Source organism: Leucoraja erinacea, chromosome 7, assembly GCF_028641065.1.
Source record: "Leucoraja erinacea ecotype New England chromosome 7, Leri_hhj_1, whole genome shotgun sequence".
NCBI lineage: Eukaryota > Metazoa > Chordata > Chondrichthyes > Rajiformes > Rajidae > Leucoraja > Leucoraja erinaceus.
In genome coordinates, this window is record NC_073383.1 from 43,738,773 (window position 1) to 43,755,704 (window position 16,932).

Genomic DNA, 16,932 nt, shown 5'->3' on the forward strand with positions numbered 1-16,932 from the left:
ATCCTCCTCACAGCTAACACTGCTCCCCAGCTTAGTGTCATCTGCAAACTTGGAGATATTGCCTTCAATTCCCTCATCCAGATCATTAATATATATTGTAAATAGCTGGGGTCCCAGCACTGAGCCTTGCGGTACCCCACTAGTCACTGCCTGCCATTGTGAAAAGGACCCGTTTACTCCTACCCTTTGCTTCCTGTTTGCCAGCCAGTTCTCTATCCACATCAATACTGAACCCCCAATGCCGTGTGCTTTAAGTTTGTATACTAATCTCTTATGTGGGACCTTGTCGAAAGCCTTCTGGAAGTCCAGATGCACCACATCCACTGGTTCTCCCCCTATCCACGCTACTAGTTACATCCTCGAAAAATTCTATAAGATTCGTCAGACATGATTTACCTTTCGTAAATCCATGCTGACTTTGTCCAATGATTTCACCACTTTCCAAATGTGCTGCTATCCCATCTTTAATAACTGACTCTAGCAGTTTCCCCACTACCGATGTTAGACTAACTGGTCTGTAATTCCCCATTTTCTCTCTCCCTCCCTTCTTAAAAAGTGGGGTTACGTTTGCTACCCGCCAATCTTCAGGAACTACTCCAGAATCTAAAGAGTTTTGAAAGATTATTACTAATGCATCCACTATTTCTGGAGCTACTTCCTTAAGTACTCTGGGATGCAGCCTATCTGGCCCTGGGGATTTATCGGCCTTTAATCCATTCAATTTACCCAACACCACTTCCCGGCTAACCTGGATAACCTGGATTTCACTCAATTCCTCCAACTCCTTTGACCCGCGGTCCCCTGCTATATCCGGCAAATTATTTATGTCTTCCTTAGTGAAGACGGAACCAAAGTAGTTATTCAATTGGTCCGCCATATCCTTGTTCCCCATGATCAACTCACCTGTTTCTGACTGCAAGGGACCTACATTTGTTTTAACTAATCTCTTTTCACATATCTATAAAAACCTCGTTTGCAGTCAGTTTTTTTGTTGTTCCCTGCCAGTTTCTTTCATAATCTATTTTTCCTTTCCTAATTAAGCCCTTTGTCCTCCTCTGCTGGTCTTTGAATTTCTCCCAGTCCTCCGGTATGCTGCTTTTTCTGGCTAATTTGTACGCATCATCCTTCGCTTTGATACTATCCCTGATATCCCTTGTTATCCATGGATGTACTACCTTCCCTGATTTATTCTTTTGCCAAACTGGGATGAACAATTTTTGTAGTTCATCCATGCAGTCTTTAAATGTCTCCCATTGTATATCCACCGTCAACCCTTTTAGAATTAATTTCCAGTCAATCTTGGCCAATTCACGTCTCATACCCTCAAAGTTACCTTTCTTTAAGTTCAGAACCATTGTTTCTGAATTAACAATGTCACTCTCCATCCTAATGAAGAACTCAACCATATTATGGTCACTCTTGCCCAAGGGGGCACGTACAACAAGATTGCTAACTAACCCTTCCTCATTACTCAATACCCAGTCTAGAATAGCCTGCTCTCTCGTTGGTTCCTCTACATGTTGATTTAGATAACTATCCCGCATACATTCCAAAAACCCTCTTCCTCAGCACCCCTGCCAATTTGATTCACCCAATCTATATGTAGATTGAAGTCAACCATTATAACTGTTTTGCCTTTGTCACACGCATTTCTAATTTCCTGTTTGATACCATCTCCAACTTCACTACTACTGTTAGGTGGCCTGTACACAACACCCACCAGCATTTTCTGCCCCTTAGTGTTTCGCAGCTCTACCCATACCGATTCCACATCCTCCACACTAATGTCCTTCCTTTCCATTGCGTTAATCTCCTCTCTAATCAGCAACGCTACCCCACCTCCTTTTCCTTTCTCTCTATCCCTCCTGAATATTGAATATCCCTGGATGTTCAGCTGGTCACACTGGAGCCATGTCTCCGTGATCCCAACTATATCATAGTCATTAATAGCTATCTGCACATTCAACTCATCCACCTTATTACGAATGCTCCTTGCATTGAGACACAAAGCCTTCAGGCTTGTTTTTACAACACTCTTACCCCTTATACAATTATGTTGAAAAGTGGCCCTTTTTGATTTTTGCCCTGGTTTTGTCTGCATGACACTTTTATTTTTCACCTTGCTACCTATTTCTTCTACCCTCATTTTACACCCCTCGCTCTCTACGCTCACACATTTAAGAAACCCTTTCCCTTTAACTCCATCCTCCACTATCCCAATCGACACCCCACCCCCCTTATTCAGTTTAAAACCACCCGTGTAGCAGTGGCAAACCTGCCTGCCAGAATGCTGGTCCCACACCTGTTAAGATGCAATCCGTCCCTTTTGTACAGTTCCCCCTTACCCCAAAACAGATCCCAGTGATCTAAGAATCTAAATCCCTGCCCCGTGCACCAGTTCCTCAGCCACACGTTCAGGTCCCGTATCTCCCTGTTCCTGCTCTCGCCAGCACGGGGAACTAGAAGCAAACCGGAGATAACAACCCTGGAGGTCCTGCTTTTCAACATTTTTCCGAGCTCTCTAAAGTCACGCTGCAGAATATTCATCCCCTTTTTTCCAACATCGTTTGTGCCGACACGCACTACCACTTCTGGATGTTCACCTTCGCCCTTGAGGATTTTCTGCACTCTGTCCGTGACATCCTGGATCCTGGCACCGGAAGGCAGCACACCATCCTCGCTTCCCGTCTGTTGCCGCAGAAACCCCTGTCCGTACCTCTCACGATGGAGTCGCCCACTACAATTAATCTCAAAGTGGGCATGACACAATAGTGCCATTGTGTCCTGTTCTCTGTCAGTGAGGAGTCCATCTTCCACTCCTCCTGCAAATGATGTGATCCCAGACCCCAGTAGGTTTAATACCTTCTGGAATTTTAATTCTTGGTTTCGGATGATAGGTCCAATCTGTTCCCAGATGACATGGTTCACTGCTTGGACCTTCAGGGAAGCACAGTTAGCTGGTGGGGGATGCCTGTTTATGGTTTCTTCCATGGCCAGGTCTTTAAGTTGATGGGATGCTAGGTAATTGATATTACTAGCTAGATCTTCATCCAGGGGAGCACCCAGTGGTGTTGTGATAGCAAACCTGGATGATTGCAGAGATACTTCTTCTGCTCGTCCCTGGGAATGTTCCCCCCTTGTGCTTTCGTACTCTGACTCAGAGTAGTTTCTTCCATATGTACTTCCCCTTCCAATGGGGAAGACATTGTGCTGCCCCATGTACGAGGCTGCTGGCACGGTCTGCTGTGGAGACCCGTGCTGATACTGCTCCCTCCTTCGGAGCAGATCATTGTGGAGCAACTTCTCCACAAGTCGCTCCATGTGGGAGAGTCGTCCTCGGAAGCTCTCCGTTGAGGGAGTGTATCCCTCTTCCCCGGACTCATCCGAGTCAACGGGTCTGACAAACTTGCGGGTGGCTTTACGTCCCGCCGGGACCACCACGGTGCTCTCCTCCCGCACCAAGTCTGCTGCTGCCGGTTCTGCTGCCGGCGGTAATGTCGGGGACAAAGACCGTCGCCCGCTACTGGGAATGCCGCGGTCTTCGGCAGCCAACTTCCCCACGGACCGTCTCCTCGACATCTGGGCTCTGAAATACAATAACTTCAAGCCCGAAAAAGAACGCAGATAAGTATTTCAACTTTCCTTACCTGCCGCCTGTTTTTTTAAAATCTCAACGGCTGGGAGGACGCAGTGCCTCTGCCAGTCCATTGTGCGCGTTGCGTTCAGACTTAATGACGCGCACGCAGACGGACAGCCCTTCTTCACGTAGTCACTCACGTGACTCCGAAGTAAAATCAGTTCCTGCTTTTTTCCCCATATCACTTGATTCCTTTAACCCTAAGAGCTAAATCCAGTGAATTGGCCTCCACTGCCTCCTGTGGCAGAGAATTGCACAGATTCACAACTCTCTGGGTGAAAATGTTTTTTCTCTTCTCAGTCCTAAATGGCCTACCCCTTAGTCTTAAACTGTGACCCCTGGTTCTCGACTCCCCTGGTTCTGGATGACAACAGACCACCCTGAGTAGATCTCAGAAAGTATTGAGTAGATCTGGTATCTTTGTTTCTGCCTCTTTGGAAAACCCGCCCCTGTCGTACCTTTGGAATTGAACACACCATGACACAAGAAGCAATTTAAAGCGGCCAATTTATCTACCAATCCGCATGTCTTTGGGATGCAGGAGGGAACCAGAGCACCTAGAGGATATACAAACTCCACACAGCCAGTACCAGAGGCACGGATCAAACCCAGTTACCTGGTTTTGATCTCTGGTGCTCTGAGGCAGTGACTCTACCTGTGGCAGTTGGGCAGGATATTAAAACAAACAGTACACATCTCATAGGAGCAAAGGAAGAGGGAGCAAGTCCTGTTTTTGTAGATGTCCTTGTACAACCTCTTGATGCATGTTGTTGAGTTGACAGATTAAATGCTGGCTGAAGGTAGCATTTTGTGGCTAGACCAGCTGACCACCCCAAATGTCTTCCTGTTGCAACATCTTGGCATGGTCCTGCCGTTGATCATCCTTTGCTCAGATAACCTGCACCAGCTGTCCATGAAATCTGTTCCAGCTGTTAAAACAAGGGGGATGCAAATGTCTCGGATGAAGATATTTTGAGAAAAGTTGTTGAATTATTCTGAGCTCGGATATTGACTGCACATGGCTTCCTGGTAATGGTTGCTGTGGTTTCACTTGTTTTTAAGCATAGATGCAGTTAAGAAACTGGACATCAATCACGCTGTCCCAAATCTCACTGAGTCATAAGCGTCTGTTTTATTGCTTCCAAGGGAGTAAATGGGCAGCTGCAGGTGACTAAACCTGTGCATTCTTCACTCTGGAAGAAGCCACCCAAACCACCAAGAAACCACATCCTGCTCTACATGTTATTTTGCTGAATGTTTGAGTCACACCGCGGAGGAGGACATTAATAGAATTATCCATTTGGTTCTGCAACTCTCCTGTTTCTTCGAGACCTGCAAATTTATCCTTTTCAAGTATATGTCAAGAAGTTCCTTTTGAATCCCCTGCCTTTTCTGACCACGTGCTCCAGATCCTTACCTGAAAAATTTCCCAGTTATCTTAAACCTTTGGCTTCTGAACAGCATCCCTTCCCATCACTGGGTAAAGAGTAATGTACTCTATTAAAGCACCTCAGTATGTTGACAGCTCAACCAAATCTTCCTTAGTCCTCCTCTTCCCCCGGGAGAACATTACTTGTCTTTTCGAACGCCTGGAATGTTTCATGGCTGATGCCATTCTAACATATCTCTCTTGCATCCTCTCTGGGGACTTGATAGCCTTTGAAGTAATTGATGCCTTCCGTGCATGCTGACAAATAGAAACCAGGATCTTGCACGACAGAAGCATGCATACATACATGCGCATGCACACATACACATTTCACTTGCACCTCCTCCAACCTCATCTACTGTATCCGCTGTTCCAGGTGTCAACTCCTTTACATTGGCAAGACCGAGTGCAGGTTCGGCGATCGTTTTGCTGAACACCTCCGCTCAGCCCGTCTTAAACTACATGATCTCCCAGTTGCTCAGCACTTTAACTCACCCTCCCATTCCCAATCTGACCTTTCTGTCCTGGGCCTTCTCCATTGTCAGAGTGAGGTCCAGCGCAAATTGGAGGAACAGCACATAATTTGCTTGGGTAGCTTACACCCCAACGCTATGAACATTGACTTCTCTAACTTAAAATAAGTCCTTGCTTTCCCTTTCTCTCCACTCCTCCTCCTTCTCAGTTCTCCCACCAGTCTTACTGTATCAGACTATATTCTATCTCTGTCCCGCCCACTCTCCTGACATCAGTCTGAAGAAGGGTCTCAACCCGAAATGTTACCCAATCCTTTCCAGAGATGCTGCCTGTCCCGCTGAGTTACTCCAGCATTTTGAGTCTACCTGCACATTTATATAGACATGAGTATACAGACACACACATATACAGACACATGTGCATATAATCACACATATAGATACATCTGTACACAGATACACAGGGAGACATATGTGCACACACACAACATCAGTCAATGATAGACACAAAAAGCTGGAGTAACTCATCGGGACAGGCAGCATCTCTGGTGAGAAAGAATGGGTGGTGTTTCAGGTCAAGGCCCATTTCCAGAACATCAGTCAATGACCAGGGATCCGGACCATTAACACATTCATGCCTGCTGCTCCAGTGAATGACTGAACTCTGGAAGAAATCAGCAATTGGTTATCATGATGGTAGCTCCTTGGGAAGAGCTAAATCAATGATCAGAAGGTGGTAGAGTATAAGGAATTAATCAAAAGATAAAAGTGCAGTAGGTGCTGGGAATCTGAAAACGGAAGCAAAAAACCAAAACATTGTATTTGACTGTGCATTGGCTATGGTTGTGTGGAAACCCAGTGACCTGGACCAACAAATGGCAGCTAGAGAACTTACATTTACAGGTTGTCTCTGGGTTACGAGCCCTCAACATATGGACACCCCTACATACATAATATTATTAATATATTAACAATTGAACAAAAACAGTTGAACAAAGGGGGCTCAGTTGAACAAAGGGAACTATGAAGGCATGAGAGAGGAGCTGGCCAAGGTAGACTGGAAAGAGATCCTAGCAGGAATGATGGTGGAACAGCAGTGGCAGGAATCTCTGGGCATAATCCAGAAGACGCAGGATCATTTCATTCCAAAAAGGAAGAAAGATTCTAAGGGGAGTAGGAGGCAACCGTGGCTGACAGAAATTCAGGATAGAATAAAACTAAAAGAAAAGATGTATAACACAGCAAAGAGTAGCCGGAAGCCAGAGGATTGGGAAACTTTCATAGGACACAGAAGGAAACAAAGCGGGCAATACGGGCTAAAAAGATGAAGTACGAGGGGAAGCTGGCCAGGAATATAAAGAAGGACGGTAAAAGCTTCTTTAGATATGTTAAGGGAAAAAGAATAGCAAAGTCAAATTTGGGTCCCTTGAAGGCAGGCCCAGGTGAAATCATTATGGGTAACAAGGAAATGGCAGAAGAGTTGAACAGGTACTTCGGATCTGTCTTCACTAAAGAAGACACAAACAATCTCCCAGATGTACTGGAGGACAGAGGATCTAAGGGGGTAGAGGAACTGAAATAAATTTTCATAGGTGAGAAATAGTATTGGGTAAGCTAATGGGACTGAAGGATGATAAATCCCCTGGGCCTGATGGTCTGCATCCCAGGGTCCTCAGGGAGGTGGCTCTAGAAATAGTGGACGCATTGGTGATCATTTTCCAATGTTCAATAGATTCAGGATCAGTTCTTGTGGATTGGAGGATAGCTAATGTTATCCCACTTTTCAAGAAAGGAGCGAGAGAGAGAAAAGGGGAATTACAGGCCAGTTAGCCTGACTTCGGTGGTGGAAAAGATACTGGAGTCAATTATTAAAGAGGTAATAATGGGGCATTTGGATAGCAGTAAAAGGATTAGTCCAAGTCAACTTGGATTTATGAAAGGGAAATCATGCTTGACTAATCTTTTGGAATTTTTTGAGGATGTGATAAGTTAAATGGATGAAGGGGTGCCAGTGGATGTAGTGTATCTAGACTTTCAGAAAGCCTTTGATAAGGCCCCGCATGGAAGACTGGTGACTAAAATTAGAGCACATGGTATTGGGGGTAGGGTGTTGACATGTATAGAAAATTGGTTGGCAGACAGGAAGCAAAGAGTAGGAGTGAGCGGGTCCTTTTCAGAATGGCAGGCGGTGGCGAGTGGAGTGCCGCAAGGCTCGGTGTTGGGGCCGCAACTGTTTACCATATATATTAATGATTTGGAAGAGGGAATTAGGAGCAACACTAGCAAGTTTGCGGATGACACAAAGCTGGGTGGCAGTGTGAATTGTGAAGAGGATGTTAGGAGATTGCAGGGTGACCTGGACAGGTTGAGTGAGTGGGCAGATCCGTGGCAGATGCAGTATAATGTAGATAAATGTGAGGTTATCCACTTTGGCAGCAAAAACAAGGGGGCAGATTATTATCTCAATGGGGTTAGGTTAGGTAAGGGGGAGGTGCAGCGAGACCTGGATGTCCTTGTACACCAGTCACTGAAAGTTGGCGTGCAGGTACAGCAGGCAGTGAAGAAAGCTAATGGAATGTTGGCCTTCATAACCAGAGAATTTCAGTATAGGAGTAAAGAGGTTCTTTTGCAGTTGTATAGGGCTCTGGTGAGACCACATCTGGAGTATTGTGTACAGTTTTGGTCTCCTAATTTGAGGCAGTGCAGAGTAGGTTCACGAGATTGATCCCTGGGATGGCGGGACTGTCATATGAGGAAAGATTGAAAAGACTAGTCTTGTATTCACTGGAGTTTAGAAGGATGAGGGGGATCTTATAGAAACATATAAAATTATAAAAGGATGCCAGATGCAGGAAAAATGTTCCCAATGTTGGGTGAGTCCAGAACCAGGGACCACAGTCTTAGAATAAAGGCAAAGTCATTTAAGACTGAGGTGAGAAAAAACGTTTTCACCCAGAGAGTTGTGAATTTGTGGAATTCCCTGCCACAGAGGGCAGTGGAGGCTAATTCACTGGATGGATTTAGGAGAGAGTTAGATAGAGCTCTAGGGGCTAGTGAAATCAAGAGATATGGGGAGAGGGCAGGCACGGGTTATTGATAGGGGACGATCAGCCATGATCACAATGAATGGCGGTGTTGGCTCAAAGGGCCGAATGGCCTCCTCCTGCACCTATTTTCTATGTCTATGTCTAATATTATTAAATTCAAGATTCCAACATATATACGTACACTCCTTCTTATGAACAGAAGAATCAGTTCGCTCACTTGCTCTCCACTTGTAATTGTTCTTCCTTATCAGTCATATACGCTTATGATGTCATTCATTACAATACCATGAAGTTTTGGTTACTGTATTGAATGATATCTGTCTATTGTCCTACTTATGGATGCGTGAAAAAATGGGACCTTTTCGTTACCCAGCAATGTCCTGCAGTTAAAAGAGACGATTAGAAAAGAAAATCATGTGTTGGTGTGAAAGTAGGCAAAAACGCTGCCCGAAAGGTCCTTAGGGGGAAGGAAACCTGTTAGGCCTGTAATTCTATAGCTGGAGGAAATAGGTGAGAGGTCAGCATTTTAAGAGGAAACGTCAGGGGCAACTTTTTCTCTTAGACAGCAGTCTGCATCTGGAATGAGCTGCCAGCCGGAAGCTATAGGAGTAAATAAAAACTTAAAAAATACATTTAGACAGATGTATGGATAGGAATGGATTAAGAGCGGTGGATATATTGCAGGCAAATGGGAGTAGCCCAGTAAGCCAACTAGATAGACAATAGACAATAGGTGCAGGAGTTGGCCATTCGGCCCTTCGAGCCAGCACCTCCATTCAATGTGATCATGGCTGATCATCCCCAATCAATACCCCGTTCCTGCCTTCTCCCCATATCCCCTGACTCTGCTATTTTTAAGAGCCCTATCTAGCTCTCTCTCGAAAGCATCCAGGTAACCCGCCTCCACCGCCCTCTGAGGCAGAGAATTCCACACAGTAGGACTCACCACTCTCTGTGAGAAAAAGTGTTTCCTCATCTCCGTTCTAAATGGCTTACTCCTTATTCTTAAACTGTGGCCCCTGGTTCTGGACTCCCCCAACATCGGGAACATGTTTCCTGCCTCTAGTGTGTCCAAACCCTTAACAATCTTATATGTTTCAATGAGAATCCCTCTCATCCTTCTAAACTCCAGAGTGTACAAGCCCAGCTGCTCCATTCCCTCAGCATATGACAGTCCCGCCATCCCGGGAATTAACCTTGTAACCCTACGCTTCGCTCCCTCAATAGCAAGAATGTCCTTCCTCAAATTAGGGGACCAAAACTGCACACAATACTCCAGGTGTGGTCTCATTAGGGCTCCATACAACTGTAGAAGGACCTCTTTGCTCCTATATTCGATTCCTCGTGTTATAAAGGCCAACATGCCATTCGCTTTCTTCACTGCCTGCTGTACCTGCATGCTTACTTTCATAGACTGATGTACAAGGACCCCCAGATCCCGTTGTACTTCCCCTTTTCCCAACTTGACGCCATTTAGATAGTAATCTGTCTTCCTGTTTTTGCTACCAAAGTGGATAACCTCACATTTATCCGCATTAAACTTCATCCGCCCACTCCCCCATCTGCCCACTCCCCCAACCTGTCCAAGTCACCCTGCATTCGCATAGCATCCTCCTCACAGTTCACACTGCCACCCAGCTTTATGTCATCTGCAAAATTGCTAATGTTACTTTGAATCCCTTCATCCAAATCATTGATGTATATTATAAATAGCTGCGGTCCCAACACCGAGCCTTGAGGTACCCCACTAGTCACTGCCTGCCATTCTGAAAGGGACCCGTTAATCCCTACTCTTTGTTTCCTGCCTGCCAACCACTTCTCTATCCATGTCAGCACTCTACCCCCAATACCATGTGCCCTACTTTTGCGCACTAATCTCCTATGTGGGACCTTATCAACTGCTTTCTGAAAGTCCAGATGGGCTGAGAAGGGCATGTTTCCGGCTGTATAGCTCTATGATTCTACAAGGTTGTACCCTGTGCTCAGGAAGGTTGTATTCTGTGTTGAGGCAGGTTGTATTCTGTGCTGGAAGGAGACTGTATCCTGTGCTGGAGTGAGGCTGTATTCTGTGTCGGATGTTGCAGTCTGTGCTTAAGGTTGATTTCTCTGCTAGAAGGAGGTTGTGTTCTGCGCTAGATGTTCAGTATCCTGCTGTAATCACGTTCTTTTAAGATAGTGTGAGGTGTGAATGTCCTTCACTGAGCAGAAAAAAAGGCAGTATTTTAAGCCATTATTAGATGTTAAGTTTCAAACCATTTCATACTGTAAGTCCAGGATAGGATTTTGATGCAACATGCTTGTATTACAAAACCCTGTGGACGGCATGCACCGGGTATAACTCCATGCCACAGGAGAGCACAATTTTTATAAAAAGGCGGTGAAGAGTGAGTCTTCATTTCTAAAGCTCCTTTGAAAGCTGCGATTTCATTGGGTGTCCAATACACTTTATAGCCAGTGAAATGCAACCTGTGCTGTGATGAAGGAAGCACGGGAGACAATAAGGTCCAACAAAAATCACATATTTTAGTGATGTAAATGGAGGGAGAAATACTGTTCAAGATTCCTGGGAGAAGTCTCCCTGCTTTGCTTTTGAAAGTTCACTCTGTGATCCTTTACATCTAGCGGGACAGGCAGGCAGAGTGTTGGAAAGGCACTTTCATAAGTTCATGTCATAGGAGCAGATTTACGCCTTTTGGCCCATCGAATCTACTCTGCCATTCAATCGTTGGTGATCTATCTTTCCCTCTCAATCCCATTCTCCTGCCTTTTCCTCGTAACCTTTGACAACCTTATTAATCAAGAATCTGTCAATCTTTCTGTCACTTTAAAAATGCCCAATGACTTGGCTTTTACAACCATTTGTGGCAATGAATTCAACAGATTCACTACTCTCTAACTAAAGAATTTCCTCATTGGCAGTGCAGCCCTCCCTCAGTAGCATTGTTGGCCTGGTTATTGTTCTTGGAAGTGTTTGTGTGACACAAGTTATTAGAACTGTAGATCGAACATTAACCAAATTTTGTTCTCTCCCTTTTAGGGTCCAAAGGGTATTAATGGAGATCCAGGCATGAAGGTGAGGATCTTGGCATGTTCTTCTCAGCTATTAATGTAGATATATTAAGTAGACAATGGGTTAATGTATTGAAATATTAATGGCATCAAAAACTTAAATTTCCATTCACAACTTCATGTGACTGCATACTTTTTTTACACAACCAAACGAGTCCTGGAGCCACAGTGCACAGTGACAATGCAGTTGGCGCATTGCAGCAAAAAACCACCATAATGAAATGACCTAAAGATTTATTGTTTTTGGTTGAAGAATAGGTGACATCTGCAGGAATTCCAGACACTTCAAAGGCCACCTGAATGCCACATTTAATAGATGACACCTCAGATAATGCTGCTCTCCCTGTGGACTAGACTGCATTATAACTCTGCAGTGAGGCTCATGACCATGTTCTGCTGATCCATAACTACCCACTGCTGATCTACACTGCAACTCAACACCACAGGATAGTCACGGCAGGTTTAGACATCCTCTTGAGTCTTGAGTGAGCACATTGACTGAAGAGCCTGTCCCACTTACGTGTCCTTGGCACGCTAATTACGCGACCTCGTTGTCGCATTGAGGCCCGCCGGTCCAGCGAAGGTCGCGCGCGACTTCATGCGACCGCACAGCCATCTGGAGCGCATGACGTCGTTTGAAGATGGACGCAAAATGCTGGAGTAACTCAGCAGGACCGGCAGCATCTCTGGAGAGAAGGAATGGGTGATGTTTCGGGTCGAGACTCTTCTTCAGTCTGAAACGTCACCCATTGCTTCTCTCCAGAGATGTTGCCGGTCACGCTGAGTTACTCCAGCATTTAGTGTCTATCTTTAATTTTCTTTGCCCCGCTTTGGGAGTAGAAGTGGGGGCGGAACCGGACTGCAACGGCCATGAGACCCAGGCCGAGTTCGGCGATCGTTTGCCTGCTTCTGCTGCTGTTGAAGGTGAGACGTTGCGTCACTCCAGGATCTTTGGCCGTCAGTTCCGCGACAGGCCGTTGTCGCGCAAAGATTTCGTTCACTACAAAAATTTCGGAGTCCCTCCGCGCTTCTCAGTGGGACTGGCCCCGCGCGGCCACACGATGCCCATGCGCCTCAACGCGACCATGAGGTCGCGTAATTTGCGTGCCAAGGACACGTAAGTGGGACAGGCCCTTGAGTCTCAAAGGACAGATTTTCTTGCTGCCTTATCTCTCACCATTAGGTGGAGCTCTGTTGCAGTCAAGGCATTTTCGAAAGAATACTACTGAAACTATTCCTGTCTCAGAAATTTGAGTAGCTGTTTTGAAATGGTTTGGCTTGTGGTGAGCGCCAGACAAAAATAATTACAGTCATTTGATTAAATTTAAACAGAAGCCACAGCAAAGTTTCACTTGATGAATGAGAGGTTGTGAATTTTACACATCGGAGAGAGGAGTGCCATTATTTTCCAATGAGAAAGTGGATTACAACAGAATTCTTTTCTCGTGTATAATCAAAGATATGCAGAATGGTTATGAAGTCTCACGTCTATCCTCATCTGAATCAGATTTGGAAGTTAATGTGTACCTTGCCACTTCTTTGTGGAGCAGTTGGGAGCTGGGACAAGAAGATGAGCTCCTTTCACATCAGTCTCAGTGTCGCTCTGCTGCTGGGGTTCAGGTGTGGGCTCTCTCACCCTTCTCTTTGAAGCTCTTCCAAAAACATGATGCCTAACCTTGCAGCCGGGCGACATAGAGAACATTGCTTGATCAGTGACTCAAAGAATGTGGGAGCCCACTTTGAAAGGGCCTTCCATTTAGACTCATTCATCTGTTCTTTCTGCAATTATTTTTCCTATTTACATCTGATTTCATGTTCAATGTTCCTATGAGTGTGCTTCTATCAGACAATGAGTCCCAGATCAGAAAGACTCACCATGTAAAGTAAAGAAAAACCTTCTTTGCTTTTTTGCCTTTCCTTTGATCTTTGGATATTGACACAGTTGTCAGGGGAACAGTTCCACTTTCTTTTTACACTTTACCGAAAGCCTTCATAGTGCTGAGCTCCTGTAAGGAGAACAACACCAGGCATGGTGTCAACACGTACCTAACTCTCATATCTTACTCCAAGTCCACTGTATAATCCCGGAGATGTGTGGGTGTTTCCATCCTGGATCAGACAGTTAACCCTTTCATCCTGACTGAAATGAACAAACAGAACACACTCATTGGCATTTCCTCTTTCCAGTACAGGGGCTGAATACTCCTCCATAGTGTTTAATACCAATGGTTTGAGCTAAGATCCAGTAGAATTTCCCATAGCAAACTTTCACAAGCCAATAAGTATGAAAACCTTTAATGGGCACTTCGTAATAGTCTCCTGCGTTGGTTTGGATCTGTTCCTGCACATTATCTCCTACACTTACCCCAAATCAAAGAACCTTTCACCCTGCCCTTGTTTCTTTCTCTTTCCCTGTTCTGACAATGTGTCCTTGATGTGAAACATTAACCCCATTTCTCTTTCCACTGGTGCTGTTGGACCTGTTGAATATTTCCTGCATTTTCTGTTTCAATTTCAACTTGCAACTATCTGCAATTTTTTTCTTTATTTTATTCCCTCCCCGCCCCTCCAGGGCTACTTCTTTGAGACTCCAGGGTGAGGTTCAAAGTTTGGCAATAAACACATCCTACCCAGTACATTAGTATTTTCTAAAATGATACTGAGTGCTGAGACACCAGCACAGCTCAGGCATTCAACTTGCTCACCTTTAATAATGTGAACTCTCCAGAGAGTGAGCTGGTCATTCTAATCACTCTCTATTGCCAGCCCACCACCAAGGTTGAGGAAAGTAAGATCTGCCTTTGCTGTTGCTTATTAGCCTCAGGCTGAAGTTAAGGAGATTGAGTTGGTAATGGGCATTTTTGTTTTGTAGGGCGAGGCTGGCAGAGATGGCGTGGGATTGCCAGGCCCACCTGGTCCTCCGGGATATGTATACGGCAGTGGTAACGTAAGTATTTTATCGCAAACTTTATCGCATGGGAGAGGTTTGCTGCATTGTACAGTCTGATGCTGAGTAAAAGGAGGTGGAACTTCTGTTATACTTGAGATATAAAGGGATGCAGCACGGAAACATGTCCTTCAGTCCACACTGACCGTCCTCCATCCATTTATGCTAATTATATATGAATCCACTTTTATTTCATCAGCTCTCCCCAGATTCTACCACTCACTATGCAGTTGTAAAATGAACAGTGGCCAATTGACCCACCAACCCAGATTCAGTTACAGAATGAGATTTGTTTAATGTCATAATAGGCTGTGGGCCGAGGAGCTTTATTCTGCAGTTTCGTGACCCAAGTCACCAAACTACATGAAATTTTCACATATTGTGTAAAAAGATTTATAAGTCACCCCTGAAACTCGATATGAAGAAGACTTGCACATTTTTTATTAAATTAGAGAAAAACCGGAAAAATTTCGGGAATTTTTTTGTCCAATCAAAGCACATTTAACATTGAGTTGTCTGCCAGTTGGCCAATCACGCGCTTTGTTTCAGGCTAGCACACAAAATGGCTGAGGGGGCTTCACAGATGCCTGTTTTACTGGAGATTCCGATGTGTTGTTCTGTGGAATAAATGTCGTGGAAACTTGCAGCAGGTAATTGTATTTAGTGGGAAAAGCATTAAAAAGGCTGAAGAAAGTACTGAGAAGTGGATTAAAGTGCAAGAAAGCCTTCAAAGTCCCTGCTGATGTGCTGGAACACAAAAAGGCCCCCTTGAATCAACTAACTGAAAGGTAAGACTAAAGTCTGAATTTATGAAAATCTATCTATATGGACTTTAATTAATTTAATTGCACCATTTTATAATGTGAATAAATTCATTCATTCATTCCTTATTCATGCATTCACTCACTCACTCACTTACTCAATCATTCATTCATTCATTCATACATTCATACATTCATTCATTCATGAAATTGAGGGCCTAAACTATAACACAGTCAATTAAACATTGTCACTAATGCCAGCTTGTACTAGAGTAATAAGTCTTTAACAACTGATCTCCGAGCTGCCTGCGAAAACTTACCGGGAAAAAGTGCTCCGACCGCGGGGTCTAGGTACTCGCGGTAAAGAGCGATCAATATTCCTCCGTTTTTCTCCCGTTATCGGGGTCTGAAAACGACCACTACAGACGGCACTATGTACAGCCTTCCCCCCCCCCCCCCCCCCTGCCCCGCGCGGAGATGATCCGCGATCGCGAATCGGCCGCTTATTAATTGAGACCGCGGCTTCACTTTACCTTAAAGACTTATTACTCTACTACAAGCTGGCATTAGTGACAATGTTTAATTGACTGTGTTATAGTTTAGGCCCTCAATTTCATGAATGAATGAATGAGTAAGTGAGTGAGTGAATGAATTAATAAGGAATGAATGAATGAATGAATTTATTCACATTATAAAATCGTGCAATTAAATTAATTAAAGTCCAAACAGATAGATTTTCATAAATTCAGGCTTTAGTCTTACCTTTCAGTTAGAGTTGACTCATGGGGGCCTTCTTTGTGTTCCAGCACATCAGCAGGGACTTTGAAGGCTTTCTTGCACTTTAATCCACTTCGCAGCACTTTCTTCAGCCTTTTTAATGCTTTTCCCACTAAATACAATTAACCTGCTGCAAGTTTCCACAACATTTATTCCACAGAACAACAAATCGAAATCTCCAGTTAGACAGGCATCTGTGAAGCCCCCTCAGCCATTTTGTGTGCTAGCCTGAAACAAAGCACGTGATTGGCCAACTAGCAGACAACTCAATGTTAAATTTGCTTTGATTGGACTAAAAAATTCCCGACATTTTTCCGTTTTTTCTCTAATTTAATAAAAATGTGCAAGTCTTCTTCATATCGAGTTTCAGGGGTGACATATAATTTTTTTTACACAATATGTGAAAATTTCATGTAGTTTGGTGACTTGGGTCACAAAATCCTATTTCTAGACACATTTATGATGCTCGGCCCACAGCCTATATACATCAGGGTGCAATTAAACGCCTTGTTTGCATGAAACCCATAAATGGTACACATACAGCAATAATAAATAGTCAATTAAATAACAAGGCAATTGTGCAAAATACAGTGGAAAACAAGTGCATGCGAGTGCAGGAGGTGGTCCAGAATGTTCCATTGCCCAGGTGGGATTAGAGTTATGCAGGTCCATTCAAGATGCTGAGGGATGTAGGAAAGCAGCGTACCTGAGCCTGGTGGTGTGGGACTTTTGGCTTCTGTTCCTACTTTGATAAGAAGTCATGGCACAGATGATGGGGATCCTTGATGATAG

The 16,932-nt window shown here is 44.5% G+C and overlaps 1 protein-coding gene across 3 annotated transcripts in view; it reads left to right on the plus strand.

Annotated features, from left to right (window-relative positions):
- col18a1a (collagen type XVIII alpha 1 chain a) overlaps nucleotides 1-16,932 on the plus strand; it is a 275,931-nt gene that overhangs the window by 222,837 nt on the left and 36,162 nt on the right. For all 3 annotated transcript variants that reach the window (XM_055638409.1, XM_055638407.1, XM_055638408.1), the window contains 2 exons: nucleotides 11,624-11,659; nucleotides 14,528-14,602. In XM_055638409.1, the coding sequence (XP_055494384.1) occupies nucleotides 11,624-11,659; nucleotides 14,528-14,602 (111 nt within the window). The remainder of the gene's footprint in view (nucleotides 1-11,623; nucleotides 11,660-14,527; nucleotides 14,603-16,932) is intronic.